Genomic DNA, 14,098 nt, shown 5'->3' with positions numbered 1-14,098 from the left:
CTGCATTTCAAATACTCTGCTCTTCCTTCTAAAGAATTATTTTATGTTACCACCTTCCACTATAAAGAGCTGCCTTTGCCCTTCATTTACTCCCGGTACTCTCCGCCTTTCTCATCATTCCTTCTTTTGCTCTTTTCCTCTTATTTCCTGATGTTCCTTAGGTCTTAGAATACCTTGAAATGGAACCAGTAATTTAGTTCCTGCAGTGGCACTCTCAATTTAATCTGTTGCTGACACCTGATAAGATATCAATTTATCTCCTTTTCACATCTTTCTCCTTTCTATGCGTTTAATAGGTGATTTTCTTTGGATATTAGAACATATCACTATTCCCATTTTAAATTAACACTCTATCAAGTGACTTTTTAATAAAATACAATTCTTACCTTCTACTTCTTCATTTAATATACGTGGTCCCTTCTGATCCGCAGCTCCAGATAAACGTTTAACGTCTTTCTTTGGAAGACTCTCAGAAATACTCTGTTAAAATTAACATCAAAAATGAGCTGCATAAAGACTTCCGAATCCTTTTCTAAGAAAATATCTGAATTTCCGACGTTAACAGCAATCAGACTTACAAATAAGAAAAGCATGTATTGAAAACCAAAACATCTCAAAACCTCATATATGCTTCCTAGATTAAGGGTACCTTTTAATCTCCATTTGCCCGAACATGGAAGGCCAGAGTAAATACTTTCATAGACAGAAGACTGATTTGTATGTACCTTTCAACAGGAACTAACAAAACACCTAACTCTCCTTTGCATTCCCCACCAAAATAAAAGGACATTAAAAAGATGTATTTAAACAAATTCTTTAATAAGTATATTTGCTACAAATTTAAACTCTTCCTGACGGCAGAAACGTTTTCAGTGCTCAAAGAAGAAGATACTGGACATGATGAGAAACCTTGGAGTATATCATCTTGAGTATAAACAGAACACTGTGGTAGCTGCTGCTTCATTTAGATAAACAAAGGCTTGGAATTTTTATTGATAGGAAAAATGGTTGAATGAAATGGCAAAGAAGGAAGAAAAACTTTTCTTGAAATTATATTTAAATAATAGCAAAGCAGTTTAGATACAGGTATGAAACTCTTCAAAAAGTCTAAGCTTTCCTAAGGGAAGACTAAGAACATTTATTTATTAATTACCTAAAATGTACCAGGCACTTATTTTAGTATGCACATTTTCTTTTCTACACCCAACAGTAACAACAATGATTATGACAATGGGGTGGATCTTCCTGCTTCCTGGTCATTCCAAGACATAAGAGTGAAATGATGCATAGATGTGATCCATGGTTCTCTCTGTCTAGAACGTCCTTCTCCAAGACCCTGGCACGACTGGTCCTTCTCATCCGCCACTTGGCAGCTCTTGCCACATTCAGAGAGATCTTTCCTGACTAACAAAATTCCACTCCCATTCTCATCCCCATCCTAATGACAAACTCCCCCAAAATTCCCTAACCTAACATTTCCATTTTCTTTATACAAAGCACTTATAGTAACTTACAATGGATTGTTGTTTCCTTATTTTTTCTGCTCCTACCACTACAGCCTAACCCCTCAACTTATACAGCCGGTACATAGCTGATATTCAATAACAGAAATGTATTTAAGGTCAAACATATAAAATCTCACTGAGGGGGGTGCCTGTGTGGCAGAGTCAGTTAAGTGTCCAACTCTTGATTTCAGCTCAGTTCACGATCTCAGGGTCATGAGATCAAGCCCCATGTCGGGCTCCGTGCTGAGCATGAAGCCTACTTGGGATTCTCTCGCTCCCTCTTCTTCTGCCCCTCCCCACCCCTCTCACACGCTCTCTCTCTCTCTCTCTCTCTCTCTCTAAAAAAGAAATAAAATCATCTCACTGAGAAGGTCTCAAGTACCAAGTCACTATACTGTCGACCCTTACACAATGCAAGGGTTAAGGGCGTTTGCACAGCCGTGCAGTCAAAAATCCACATCTAACTTTTGATTCCCCAAAAACTTAACTACTAATCTCCTATTGAACTTCCTACTTTAAACGCAATTAGACTTAAAATAGGAAAAATGTAAATTAAAAACCAAAACATTCAAACAGAAGACCTCGTATCTGCTCTCTAGATCTAATCTACGTCTTAATCCTCATTTGGCCCTGGACTCTGTAAAGTGAGCATGGAAGGTCAGAGTAAATTATAACCTAATGCTGACCTTACCAATAATGTAACGTCAATTAACACATTTTCATGTTATAGGTATTATATACTGGATTCTTACAATATAAAGAAAAGGCTATTAAGAAATCATAAGGAAAACAGATTAACAGTACTGTACTGTATCAAAAAAGTCTGTGTGTAAGTGGCCACACAATTCAAACTCATCCCGTTCAAGGGTCAGCTGTATATCTATACAATGTCACTGAAACTTAACATATCCCAGATTAGAAATCCACCTGCCCGTTCTATCTTTGCCATTCTTTTCTTGACACTACTGCCATTTATTTTATTGTCCTTCAGAAATCTTCACATTTAAAAAAAGTGTCCTCAATATTTAATAAATCACTAAATACTGCTGTGATCATTTTTGTCCTGTATTTCTATAGCAGCCTTTACAGTATACAAAGTGTTTTCACATTTGTTCCCACATTTGTTCATTACACATACCTGAGAGGTAGGTATTAGTACCATTTTTATGAATGAGGTCACTGACATTCAAACAGGTTAAACAAGTTTTTCTGGGATCCCACAGCTACCAAGTGACAGAACCAGGATGCTAGCATATCTTTTGACTTCGAATATGGTGCTTGCACCATTGTGTAGCACCTGCCTGTGCTAAGAGGTCAGGCCCTTTTTACCTCCTTCCATGGTCTGTCACCTTAGAATAGGTCATCATCACTTTATACTTATGTTACTACAAGTATGGCAGCCACAAAGATACTTAATGCATACTATTTTAACTATCCAAAAAGGCTTTTACCTATTAAAACACCACTAAACCAGAGATGCCTGGGTGGCTCAGTTGGTTCTGGGATCTAGCCCCATGTGCTCAGTGGGGAGCCTGCTTCTCCCTCTCCCTCCGCACCTCCCCCAGCTCACGCTGTCTTTCTCTCTCTCTCTCTCAAATAAATAAAGAAAATCTTTTTAAAAATAAATAAATAAAACACCGCTAAACCAAATTGTTATTATAATCCCAAAGCTCCTTGTAAATCCACTTGACAATCCAAATATAATACTTTCAGGGCCCCTGGATGGCTCAGTCAGTTGAGCGTCCAACTCTTGGTATCAGTAGTGCTCTGCGCCCAGAGTGGAGTCTGCTGCAGATTCTCCCTCTCCCTCCTGCTCACTCTCCCTCTCTCTCTCTAATAAATAAATAAAATATTAAAATATATATATATATATATATATATACACACATATAAACACACACATACACACACACACACATATAAAATGCTTTCAAGTCCCAGGCATTAGCTTTTCAGGCTCCAAGTTGTAAAAAACTGTAACCCAAACTTTCTAGATCTGATTAGGAATTTTGCACATCCATATACACCACAGAATCACATCTGGCCATAGCTTGGCCTGGAGTAATTCTTTAGTTTTTTAAATAACTTAATTTCAAAACCCAAACTACTTCCTTATGACTCCTAAGCCTCGGTTTTCTGCAATAATACTACACAGCTTTCATTAAGTTAAGCTCGCAAATTAGCAGAACTGTATTATGCTGTATTATTATATTTAGCACATGATTATTTTATCAATTACACATAAAAAGTATAAGGAAATAGTTTTTATGCGTAAATGCAGAGATGACAGAGAAAAGTCTAAGCATCCCCATTTATGCTTTAACATCATTCAATGCTTATATATATATATATATATTATTTTAAGATTTTATTTATGTATTTGACAGAGAGACAGCGACAGCAGGAACACAGGCAGGGGGAGTGGGAGAGGGAGAAGCAGGCCTCCGGCCGAGCAGGGAGCCCGATGCGGGGCTCGATCCCAGGACCCTGGGATCACGACCTGAGCCTAAGGCAGATGCTTGACGACTGAGCCACCCAGTCATCCCAGAACTTTTTTGCATTAATTATAACATTTGACTCTTAGTTTGTCGTAATTTTAATCGATAAAAATATTTCGTGTTTAACTTTATCATTATAAATAATTGCAATTTTTATAAATTCTGCTTCATTTCTGTTTGAATAAAAACAGCTGAATTGGGACGCGTGGGTGACTCAGCTGGGTAAGCGTCTGCCTTCGGCTCGGGTCTGATCCAGGGTCCTGGGATCGAGGCCCGCATCAGGCTCCTTGCTCAGTGGGAAGCCTGCTTCTCCCTCTGCCTGCCGCTCCTCCTGCTTGTGCTCTCTCTCTCTCTCTCTCTCTGACAAATAAATAAAATCTTAAAAAATAATTAATTAATTAAAATAGAATTTTCCCAAATTTGAAAAAGGGCTTTCTTAATTTTGTATTCATATCCACGGTTTGCTCCCTACCATTCCCCACCCCACCCCATCTGACCAGCAGATACAAAGAAATAAAAAGGACAAAGACACAAAATGTGTCATCTTCTGTCCTTACCACCTGGATTTTGCAAAAACAGCCAGATTTAAAGGATGTGACATTGTGGTGCTCCAGGAACAAACAGAAGTTTTCCTCTTTCTACACTGAGCTATTTTTTCCCCAACTACCTTTTACAATTCTTTTTTTCATTTGGATCCTAGGGCTATCAAAAAAGTGACAGTGTTCATTAAAATATATGAACCAAAGTTCACCACAACACAAAAAGAACAGAGTGAAACTGTTAGTGTAGAATTTTGGGAAATGAGTAATGCTCCCCAAATTCCACATTCAAAAACCATAAAATTTTATAGCTAGAGGATATAAAAGTAATTATCAACTTTAATCCTGTTTTCCACTGATAAATGGGAGTAAAACCAAAAAAGGTTAATTTGGTCCAAAGTTCCTAAAGTGGCATTACCTAGCATCTTATGGCACCGAAAGAGATGATACAATTCTTTGATGCTGAATCAGGTAAGTTATCAAACACATTCATTAAATTAATCAGATACATTAAAAGTATGACACTGGCACAGTAATTTAATATCTTAATTGGGGACACGGTGCTTAGCTACTTCTTCTTTTAAAGGAGGATATCTCTAGATTTTTGTCTATTTTTAAAACTCAATTCACCTCAAAAGTCCATTTTCTCCCTTCGAGTTAAATACTGAAGGTTTCTGAAGGTTTCTGCTACCTACATTATAAAAATCATACATGTCAAAATGTACCATACTTTATTAAACATAATATGAAGGTCTGACTCAACAGAAACATGTGAGAATGGTGACCAAAAAAAGTGGAGGGGGGCGCCTGGGTGGCTCAGTCAGTTGGGCCTCTGACTCTTGATTTTGGCTCAGCTCATGATCTCGAGGTTGTGGGATTGAGCCCCGCATCAGGCTCCATGCTCAGTGGGGAGTCTACCTACCTCTCTCTCTCTCTCCCTCTCTCCCTTTAGCCCTCCCCTTGGCTTATGCTCTCTCAATAAATAAATAAATCTTAAAAAAAGAGTCTGTTTTTAAAAAATGTGGAGGAAGAAAGTGATAATCCAAATATTTGTTATTAAAAATATCTCAACGTGGTCCTGTTGGAATTCTAAGTTCCAAGAGTACAAAGCAGAAAAGATTGCACATACTGAAACAATAAATAGGTTTAGCTGAAATATTTGTTTATATCTTTTCTCTTAGTCATTGCTTCTTTCCCATTTTATTGTTTATGGAAACGCAGTTTATATTTAAGCCAATAGATAAAAATAAAAACCCTAGAGATGGGGCACCTGGATGGCTCAGCGGTTAAGCGTCTGCCTTCAGCTCAGGTCATGATCCCAGGGGCCTGGGATGGAGCCCCATGTCAGGCTCCCTGCTCAGCAGAGAGTCTGCTTCTCCCTTTCTCTCTGCCTCTGCCTCTCCCCCGGCTCATGCTCGTGCACACACGTGCGCGCTCTCTCAAATAAATAAAGAAAGAAAACTTAAAAAAAAAAACAAAACACTAGAGATTATTATATATTTTTTAAAGATTTATTTATTTGAGAGAGAGAGAGCGAGAGCATGAGCAGGAAGGGCAGAGGGAGAAGGAGAGAGAAACTAAAGCACACTCCACACTGAGCACAGAGCCAAACGTGGGGCTCAATCTCACGAACCTGAGATCAAAACCCAAGCCAAAACCAAGAGTCGGATGCTCGACTGTGCCACCCAGACGTGCCAAGATAACTGCATTTTTTTAAAGTTTTTTTTTTAAAAGATTTTATTTATTTATTTGACAGAGAGAGACACAGAGAGAGATGGAACACAAGCAGGGGGAGTGGGAGAGGGAGAAGCAGGCTTCCCAATGAGCAGGGAGCCCGATGCGGGGCTCCGTCCCAGGACCCCGGGATCATGACCTGAGCCGAAGGCAGATGCTTAACGACTGAGTCACCCAGGCGCCCCGATAATTGCATTTTTTAAGGAATTTTCTTTACGGTTACTCGGGTTCATGAGGTCACATGGTGCATAGCTAAATTCGTTCCCAAGTTCACATGCCACTTGGGAGACTGACGGAGAAACCTAAGGAAAACAAATCATAAGAATGCTTTCCTGCACTCCTATCATTTAGATAGCAGAAATAAGCTATTTCCGAACACAATCACGTATTTAGACAACCCCATTTTATACACGATCTCTTCTCCTAAGTGGAAAATCAAAATGACTCAGATAACTGATAAAGAGAAAAAAACAAAAGAGCAGCAGCAAAGTGAACCTCTTACCTCTTTTTGAAGTTGAACTTTCTCTTTTTCCAAATCCAGGAAGTCTATCTGTAACATGCCTATCTCGTTCTTAACCTTTTGAACATCTTGCTGTATTTCTTCTTTTAGATATACTTCTGATGTTCCGTAACTACATGGTGGAGAAGAACTCTCATTTTCTACTTCGGGTTCCATATTTCTATAGTTATTAGTACTGTCATTATCTGCACAGAATGGCTTCCGGAACAAGTCTTTTGTCTTCTTGTAAGTGTCTGTAACAGCAGAACTATTGTGCCTTTTTATTTGAGCCATCTGTCTCACCTCATTGGAGCTGGAAAACCTTTTGTCACAAAGGCTTTCCGAATGACTAGACTGAGGTAGATGTCCCATCTCTAATTTAGAATTAGTGCTATTTTGGTTCATACTTTTTGCCATTGGCATGTCAAGCTCTTGGTCTTCTTTCACTTCAAACATAGCGAGTGGGTTCCTTACTTTTTTATTTTCTGTATCACTTTTAAAACTCTTATTTTTGTTAAAAACATGCTCAGTGTCTGGTTTGTGACCATTTTCACGGTCCGATTTATTTTCACTTAAAGCAAAATCAGAAGATGACTGCCAAGCATATTTGAGACTAGACGGTTTTTGTTCAGCAAATGCCTGAAATACTAGAGGGACAGGCACTGCAAATGTATCCCTTTTCTCACAATCGAGTCTGTCATTTGTCAAGTTAGAAGGTATTTCCATTACGTTTGCTCCTTCTTTAAAGTTACCATGTAGTGACTCTTCCTTAGGATAAGGAGCAATTTTGTGTCTTTGACAAGTTTTACCAAACTCCCACTTTAACTCACTGGTGATGAGTTTTAAATTCTTTTTCCACCCTAAGTTGCCTTGTTTGATCCAGAGTTCCTCATGGTTTTGCACAAGAGGATGTTCTGAAAATACAGCTACACGAGCCTCTCTATCACAGTTCTTATTCATCTCTGGTTCTCGAGACTTTTTTTGCAGATGCAAAAGTGGAACATTAATTTGCTTGGTTTGATTTTCAGATGTCTTTTCTGCCAGGATACATGTTTGTAAAATAACTTTATCCTTAAGTAATCAAGTATGGACAAAGAAAAATTAGAAAATAATTAAAATTTAACTGTTAGATTTCTTAATCTATGTTAAGCTGCTCCCAAGTCACTGGATTGTAACAAAGAAGCGAAAAATAACTCGCCCTAGCTTAAGACAGAAGAAAAACATAAATCCATCAACTTAACTTTGTCAGTTTTTTGGAAATAAACAATTCATTCCATGTTCCATCTACCAAAAAATGAATTACATTATTTTTAATGTGACAAACTTAAAAACATTTTACCTCACCATACCTTACATAGCCCCTACCGTGCATTTGAGGATTTTCTTTAAAGACTAATAACTAGAGAATAGGCAAATTTTAAATTATTAGGAGCCAAAATCAATTAACATCAATCAGAAAGAAAATTCCTAAATCTTAATTCAAATTATATACTATGATAGTGTTATACATCACTATAATTATCTGCTTCTATCCAGCTCTAATATAATGTCCACTGAGAGTGGATAAGAAAAATGTTAATAATACTGATTTCCTACGCTGAAATGAAATAACTGAAAGAGTTATGGTTTATTACCCAACTACAAAGGTCCCATCCTGGAAGGTGGGATTCTAGGCAATTGGCAATTGTGCTGATTTTATGACCCCACTCTCTGAAGTCAACTACACAGAGATCACAAGGCAAAATAAATCTTTAATCTTGGCATTAGTGATGGGCAATACAGAACTGCACATTTGGAACCACTGAGGATAATTACTCCTTCTACGTGGATCTAAGTCAGTAGTCATCATTATTACGCTGCTCATAATTTCAACTGTTTAAACATATGATTCAATATTTGGTGTTACCTTCTTTATCACATAAAAAGTGACAAAAATGGAAGAAGCAAACACTGTTCAGGAATTTTTTTTTCCTCTCAATTCCAAGGATGAAGTTTAGCTATAAGTTACTATAAATTCTAACAATAGTTTAAGGTTTGTAACTTGTAAAATTTTATAAAAACTAAATATTAAATTATAATCTATTGACTTCAATATGTCCATTCAAAAGATAATTTCATTTGAACTATGTTACGTTATTAAAGCAGGAAAAACAATATAAAAGCGGAAATTTACATTTAAATTTAACTTTTTACATACCTGTAGGTGGTTATTTTCACTTTCATCAAGTCTTTTTTGCTCTTCCTCTGATGTCCTTTCTAAGTCTCGTTCTCCTGGCAAATCTATATATTTAGTTAAAATGGACTACTGAGAATGGTTAGATAAAAGCTATATCCTTCTTAAAAACAGAAAATAACATTTCATCTATTGATAGTTCAAATTAAACTTAATCTTTAGCTGAATATTTACTTTAAGAAACACTTTTAATTATCGGAAACTTCAACAAACCATTTGGGAAATACTAAAGGTCACCAGGTTAAAGACATACAAACATCTCAACGATTCATTCACAAGTTCATCCACCTCACATCAATGAACAAAACACTCAGAAACAAAATTTTAAAATGCAGCAGAAACATGTAAAATCACAACAGACTATTCTTTACCTTGTAACAGCACCTCTTAACACCCAAAGCCTCAGCTACAACATTATTCATGGTTTCCAAAATTATTAGTATTTTTTATGCCTTTATTAGTGTACAAGCTTCCTATGGGTGTACGTCGCTGCTGAGTGTAAACATTCCTGAAATGTTTTCCTCTCCTACTTGATAAATTTCTTCACATCTTTTAGGACACAGACTGCTATGTAAAGTCATCCTTGATTATGGCTAGTCTTCCCCAGATTAATAGGTGTCTCTTTCTTCAGGGGTACCTTAGTACTTTACAGATTTTTCTAGTGTATCTTCACCACCTGAACTGTAAATTACTTCTTTCTATATCTATTTCTTTGGCTCCTGGACTGTATGGGACAATCTCTCTCTCTCTCTCTCTCTCTCTCTCTCTCTCTCTTTTTTTAGACAGGGGGAGGAGCAGAGAGAGAGAGAGAGAGAGAATCTTGACCGGGCTCCAAGCCCAGCACTGAGCCACACATGGGGCTCGATCTCACAACTCTGAGCTCATGACCTGAGCCGAAATCAAGAGTTGGACGCTCAACCGACTGAGCCACACAGGTGCCCCTGTATGGGGCAATCTCTTAAGTCATCTCTATGTAAACTGTCTTCATTTTACTCAGTAATTATTTACTGAGTTCCCAGTAAGTGCTAGGCACCCAGGTTTCAAGAAGCACGTAGATAAAAGGTGTCAGGAATGGTTTTTCTGGACATAATGCCTGAACCGAAATTGAAAACAGTGAGGTCAGCCAGATTCAAAGGGATTAGAGGGAGGAAAACAGGGAGAGTATGCAAGGCTGTAGGAAGACAAGGGAGAGAAGCACACGACAGGGTAAATATTTGTCTAAAAGGGAGAGAAGCACACAACAGGGTAATACAGGGATCTAAGAGGAAGACATCACCAGCAGTTCAGAATGCCAGAGAAAAGGGCAGACGGCAGAAAGGGCTAGAGAGTTTGGCAGAAGTCAAGGTTATGAAAGCTTTATATGTAAGTTTAAGATACCTGGACACAAATATATTTTCAACAGTGGTTCCTAGTCATATTGACATTTGAGACAGATCACTCTAAATGCCGTGGAGAGGGATGAATTTGAGGGGCACTGTCACACAAGATGGGAGATGAATTACAAGGCAGTACTGCAAAATAAAGATGAAGTACACCTGAACTGACAGAATGGGTCCAGAACTATTGAGGATATAAAATTATCAGGGCACAGTACAGAATAAATCTGTATTAAATGAATAAGCACACAATCGTGGGTCCCTAGAGAACTAACTTTGCTCACTACTTTATAAAAGGCATCAAGTGAGAAGAGAAACAATCCACATGAACTGTTTTAAGTTGCTTGTATTTCTAATTTTTGTTTCAGATCTTCCTTTGTTACAGGAGCCTGTAGGTATTTTAGAAGTCCTCCTTCTTGGATCTACCAAGCTCGGGAAGAAGTAACAGCAAACAAGTCACTTGCAGAGGTAAATAACTTTGCATTTCTTGCCTGTACTCACTACTCTAGGAGATCATTGAAAATCTTTTGAAAACACAGTGTTAATTCTACAAGTAAAGAAAGAACCTAAAACTACAGGGGTGAAAAAAATATTGTACGATTTATGAGTACAGACCTGATCACATGACTGATAAAAGGCATGGAATTAACTGGTACATTAAGTAGAGCACACATTAGATGTGGTTAATCAATAGACTGAGTATCTTAGTAGAATGAAAACTGACTTTCCACATATTATTTTTAAATAATATAGTGCTCCTTAAAACCAGTATTCCATTTATTCATTAAAAATAATAAAGGGAGGTGCCTGGGTGGCTCAGTCAGTTAAACGGCTGCCTTCGGCTCAGGTCATGATCCCAGAGTCCTGGGATCGAGTCCCGCATCGGGCTCCCCGCTCAGCGGGGAGTCTGCTTCTCCCTCTGACCCTCCCCCCTCTCATACTCTCTCTCTCTCTCATTCTCTCTCTCAAAGAAATAAAATCTTGGGGGAAAAAAGGAAATAATGTATAATAAGCTTTCAGTATGGAAATAGGATTACCAAAATGGAAAAAAAACCAATTTAATCGCCACAGAATTTTTAGATACTGAAAATCTTTTGTATTTCAAAATCAGTGTCATGCTTACTGATAATAACAATTTTAGCATTTAGGGAATGAACGTGATAATCTCTTTTGTTTCCAAAATTAGTTTGATTTGGTAGATCATGTTAGTCTTTAAAAGGTTTTTTTGAAACAGCTATCATATCAAAAAATTAGCTCTCTTAAAAAAGAAAAACAGCCAAAGCTTCCATATTCAAATTAATCTCATTTGAATAATGAATACCAATACAACATAGATCTTTGATGTCCCATAGATCTGAGGAGGATGAATGAGTGGCTGTTTCACCCCAAGTTTAGCATTCCATCTGCTTTCAGTATTCTTTGTGGAGCAGCTGTAATTTAATCTGCTTTAGTGCAAATACACTCAAGCCATCTAAGGTGAATTCTCTCAAGTTTCCTCATCAACTCCAAAATTTCCTAGCTACCACGCCTTTCTTTCTTCCCTCCTTCCCTTCACTATCCACCTTCTTCAAAAGTAATTTCTGGGGGCGCCTGGGTGGCACAGTCAGTTGGGTGTCTTGGCTCTTGATTTCAGCTCAGGTCATGATGTCGGGGTCCTGGGACTGAGCCCCGCATCGGGCTCCAGGCTCAGCAGGGAGTCTGCTTAAGGATACTCTCTCCCTCTCCCGTTGCCCCTCGCCCTGGTTGCTCGCGCTCTCTCTCTCTCTCTCTCTCTCTCTCTCCCTAACATAAATAAATAAGTCTTTTAAAAAAGTAATTTCTGGATCTATGGTCTGGACTGTTCTGCTTTTACATCCCTTTGATTATGGATTATCTCCACCGCTTCTTTCCTCTTGGTGTGGCAGCAGTATCTTACATCTATAACCTCTCTTTCTCCATCTCCTTGCTCCCCTCTAGCTAAAAACATGCTCAGCAATAAAAACAAAGTCATGCTCTTCCTTGATCCTATTATGTCTTGAACTATCCAGTGGCCCTTCCAGATTTCTCTATAGGGAAGTCTACATCCTTGCTACGTACGGAGCGCATGACCCAAGGACCACCAACACTGGCATCACCTGAGAGGTCAGAATGCAGAATCCCAGACCTGCTGCTCACAATGTGCATTTTTAACAAGGTCTCGGATGATTCACTACAATTTGAGAAATTCTGGTCCATACGGAGTCTGCTGCCACATTCCTTTACCTTAACTTAACCTTCTAGAAAAAGCCTCACGTTCCTATCGATTCTCCAAAACTAAAATGTATTAAAAGTCATAAACTTTCGGGGTGCCTGGGTGGCTCAGTTGTTAAGCGTCTGCCTTCAGCTCAGGTCATGGTCTCGGGGTCCTGGGATCGAGCCCCACATTGGGCTCCCTGCTTGGCGGGAAGCCTGCTTCTCCCTCTCCCACCCCCCCGCCTGTGTTCCCTCTCTCGCTGTCTCTCTCTCTGTGTCAAATAAATAAATAAAATTAAAAAAAAAAGTCATAAACTTTCTAATGGACTTTTTATCAGGGCGAAAGCTTCCTTGATCTCCCCCTAACTGACCCTGCTCTCTTCTTCCTTCCAATTCTCTTATTTTGCACTAAATGATACTATCTTATGAAGTGCCACCATTTTGTATGACATTAAGATATATACATTTATAGCCGACTAGGACATAGCTCTGCATAATCAGCTACGCCGGTCCTTAATGTCTTCCCAACAGTGAGGAGGGGGTTTTGGAGGAAAAAATTTTGGCATACTACTCTGACAAACTTTGGTACTGGAAGCTCACTTGATATTTTTCCTGCATTTCAAATACTCTGCTCTTCCTTCTAAAGAATTATTTTATGTTACCACCTTCCACTATAAAGAGCTGCCTTTGCCCTTCATTTACTCCCGGTACTCTCCGCCTTTCTCATCATTCCTTCTTTTGCTCTTTTCCTCTTATTTCCTGATGTTCCTTAGGTCTTAGAATACCTTGAAATGGAACCAGTAATTTAGTTCCTGCAGTGGCACTCTCAATTTAATCTGTTGCTGACACCTGATAAGATATCAATTTATCTCCTTTTCACATCTTTCTCCTTTCTATGCGTTTAATAGGTGATTTTCTTTGGATATTAGAACATATCACTATTCCCATTTTAAATTAACACTCTATCAAGTGACTTTTTAATAAAATACAATTCTTACCTTCTACTTCTTCATTTAATATACGTGGTCCCTTCTGATCCGCAGCTCCAGATAAACGTTTAACGTCTTTCTTTGGAAGACTCTCAGAAATACTCTGTTAAAATTAACATCAAAAATGAGCTGCATAAAGACTTCCGAATCCTTTTCTAAGAAAATATCTGAATTTCCGACGTTAACAGCAATCAGACTTACAAATAAGAAAAGCATGTATTGAAAACCAAAACATCTCAAAACCTCATATATGCTTCCTAGATTAAGGGTACCTTTTAATCTCCATTTGCCCGAACATGGAAGGCCAGAGTAAATACTTTCATAGACAGAAGACTGATTTGTATGTACCTTTCAACAGGAACTAACAAAACACCTAACTCTCCTTTGCATTCCCCACCAAAATAAAAGGACATTAAAAAGATGTATTTAAACAAATTCTTTAATAAGTATATTTGCTACAAATTTAAACTCTTCCTGACGGCAGAAACGTTTTCAGTGCTCAAAGAAGAAGATA

The 14,098-nt window shown here is 38.2% G+C and overlaps 2 protein-coding genes across 2 annotated transcripts in view; both read right to left on the bottom strand.

Annotated features, from left to right (window-relative positions):
• LOC114203931 (ankyrin repeat domain-containing protein 26-like) overlaps positions 1-14,098 on the bottom strand; it is a 125,885-nt gene that overhangs the window by 59,993 nt on the left and 51,794 nt on the right. The window lies entirely within an intron of this gene.
• Positions 6,426-7,842, bottom strand: LOC148163714 (putative coiled-coil domain-containing protein 144B). The gene is made up of 2 exons (XM_088025935.1): positions 6,779-7,842; positions 6,426-6,578 (listed from the first exon to the last, which is right to left on the bottom strand). Exons 1-2 carry the CDS (start codon positions 7,733-7,735, stop codon positions 6,447-6,449), a joined length of 1,089 nt encoding a protein of 362 aa, XP_087882061.1. The 5' UTR covers positions 7,736-7,842; the 3' UTR covers positions 6,426-6,446.

Source organism: Eumetopias jubatus, unplaced genomic scaffold, assembly GCF_037043125.1.
Source record: "Eumetopias jubatus isolate StellerSeaLion01/CBP00866 unplaced genomic scaffold, mEumJub1_p1.0 scaffold_8, whole genome shotgun sequence".
NCBI classification, from domain to species: domain Eukaryota; kingdom Metazoa; phylum Chordata; class Mammalia; order Carnivora; family Otariidae; genus Eumetopias; species Eumetopias jubatus.
The sequence above is the reverse complement of the archived record's forward strand: the minus strand, read 5'-3'. Positions and strand labels throughout refer to the sequence as shown.

Coding starts and splice junctions, on each gene's coding strand:
- LOC148163714 (XM_088025935.1), bottom strand. CDS start 7,735: ATGAATAAGAACTGTGATAGAGAGGCTCGTGTAGCTGTATTTTCAGAA. Junction 6,579..6,778: donor AAGTTCAACTTCAAAAAGAG/GTAAGAGGTTCA, acceptor TGTTTTCCTTAG/GTTTCTCCGTCAGTCTCCCA.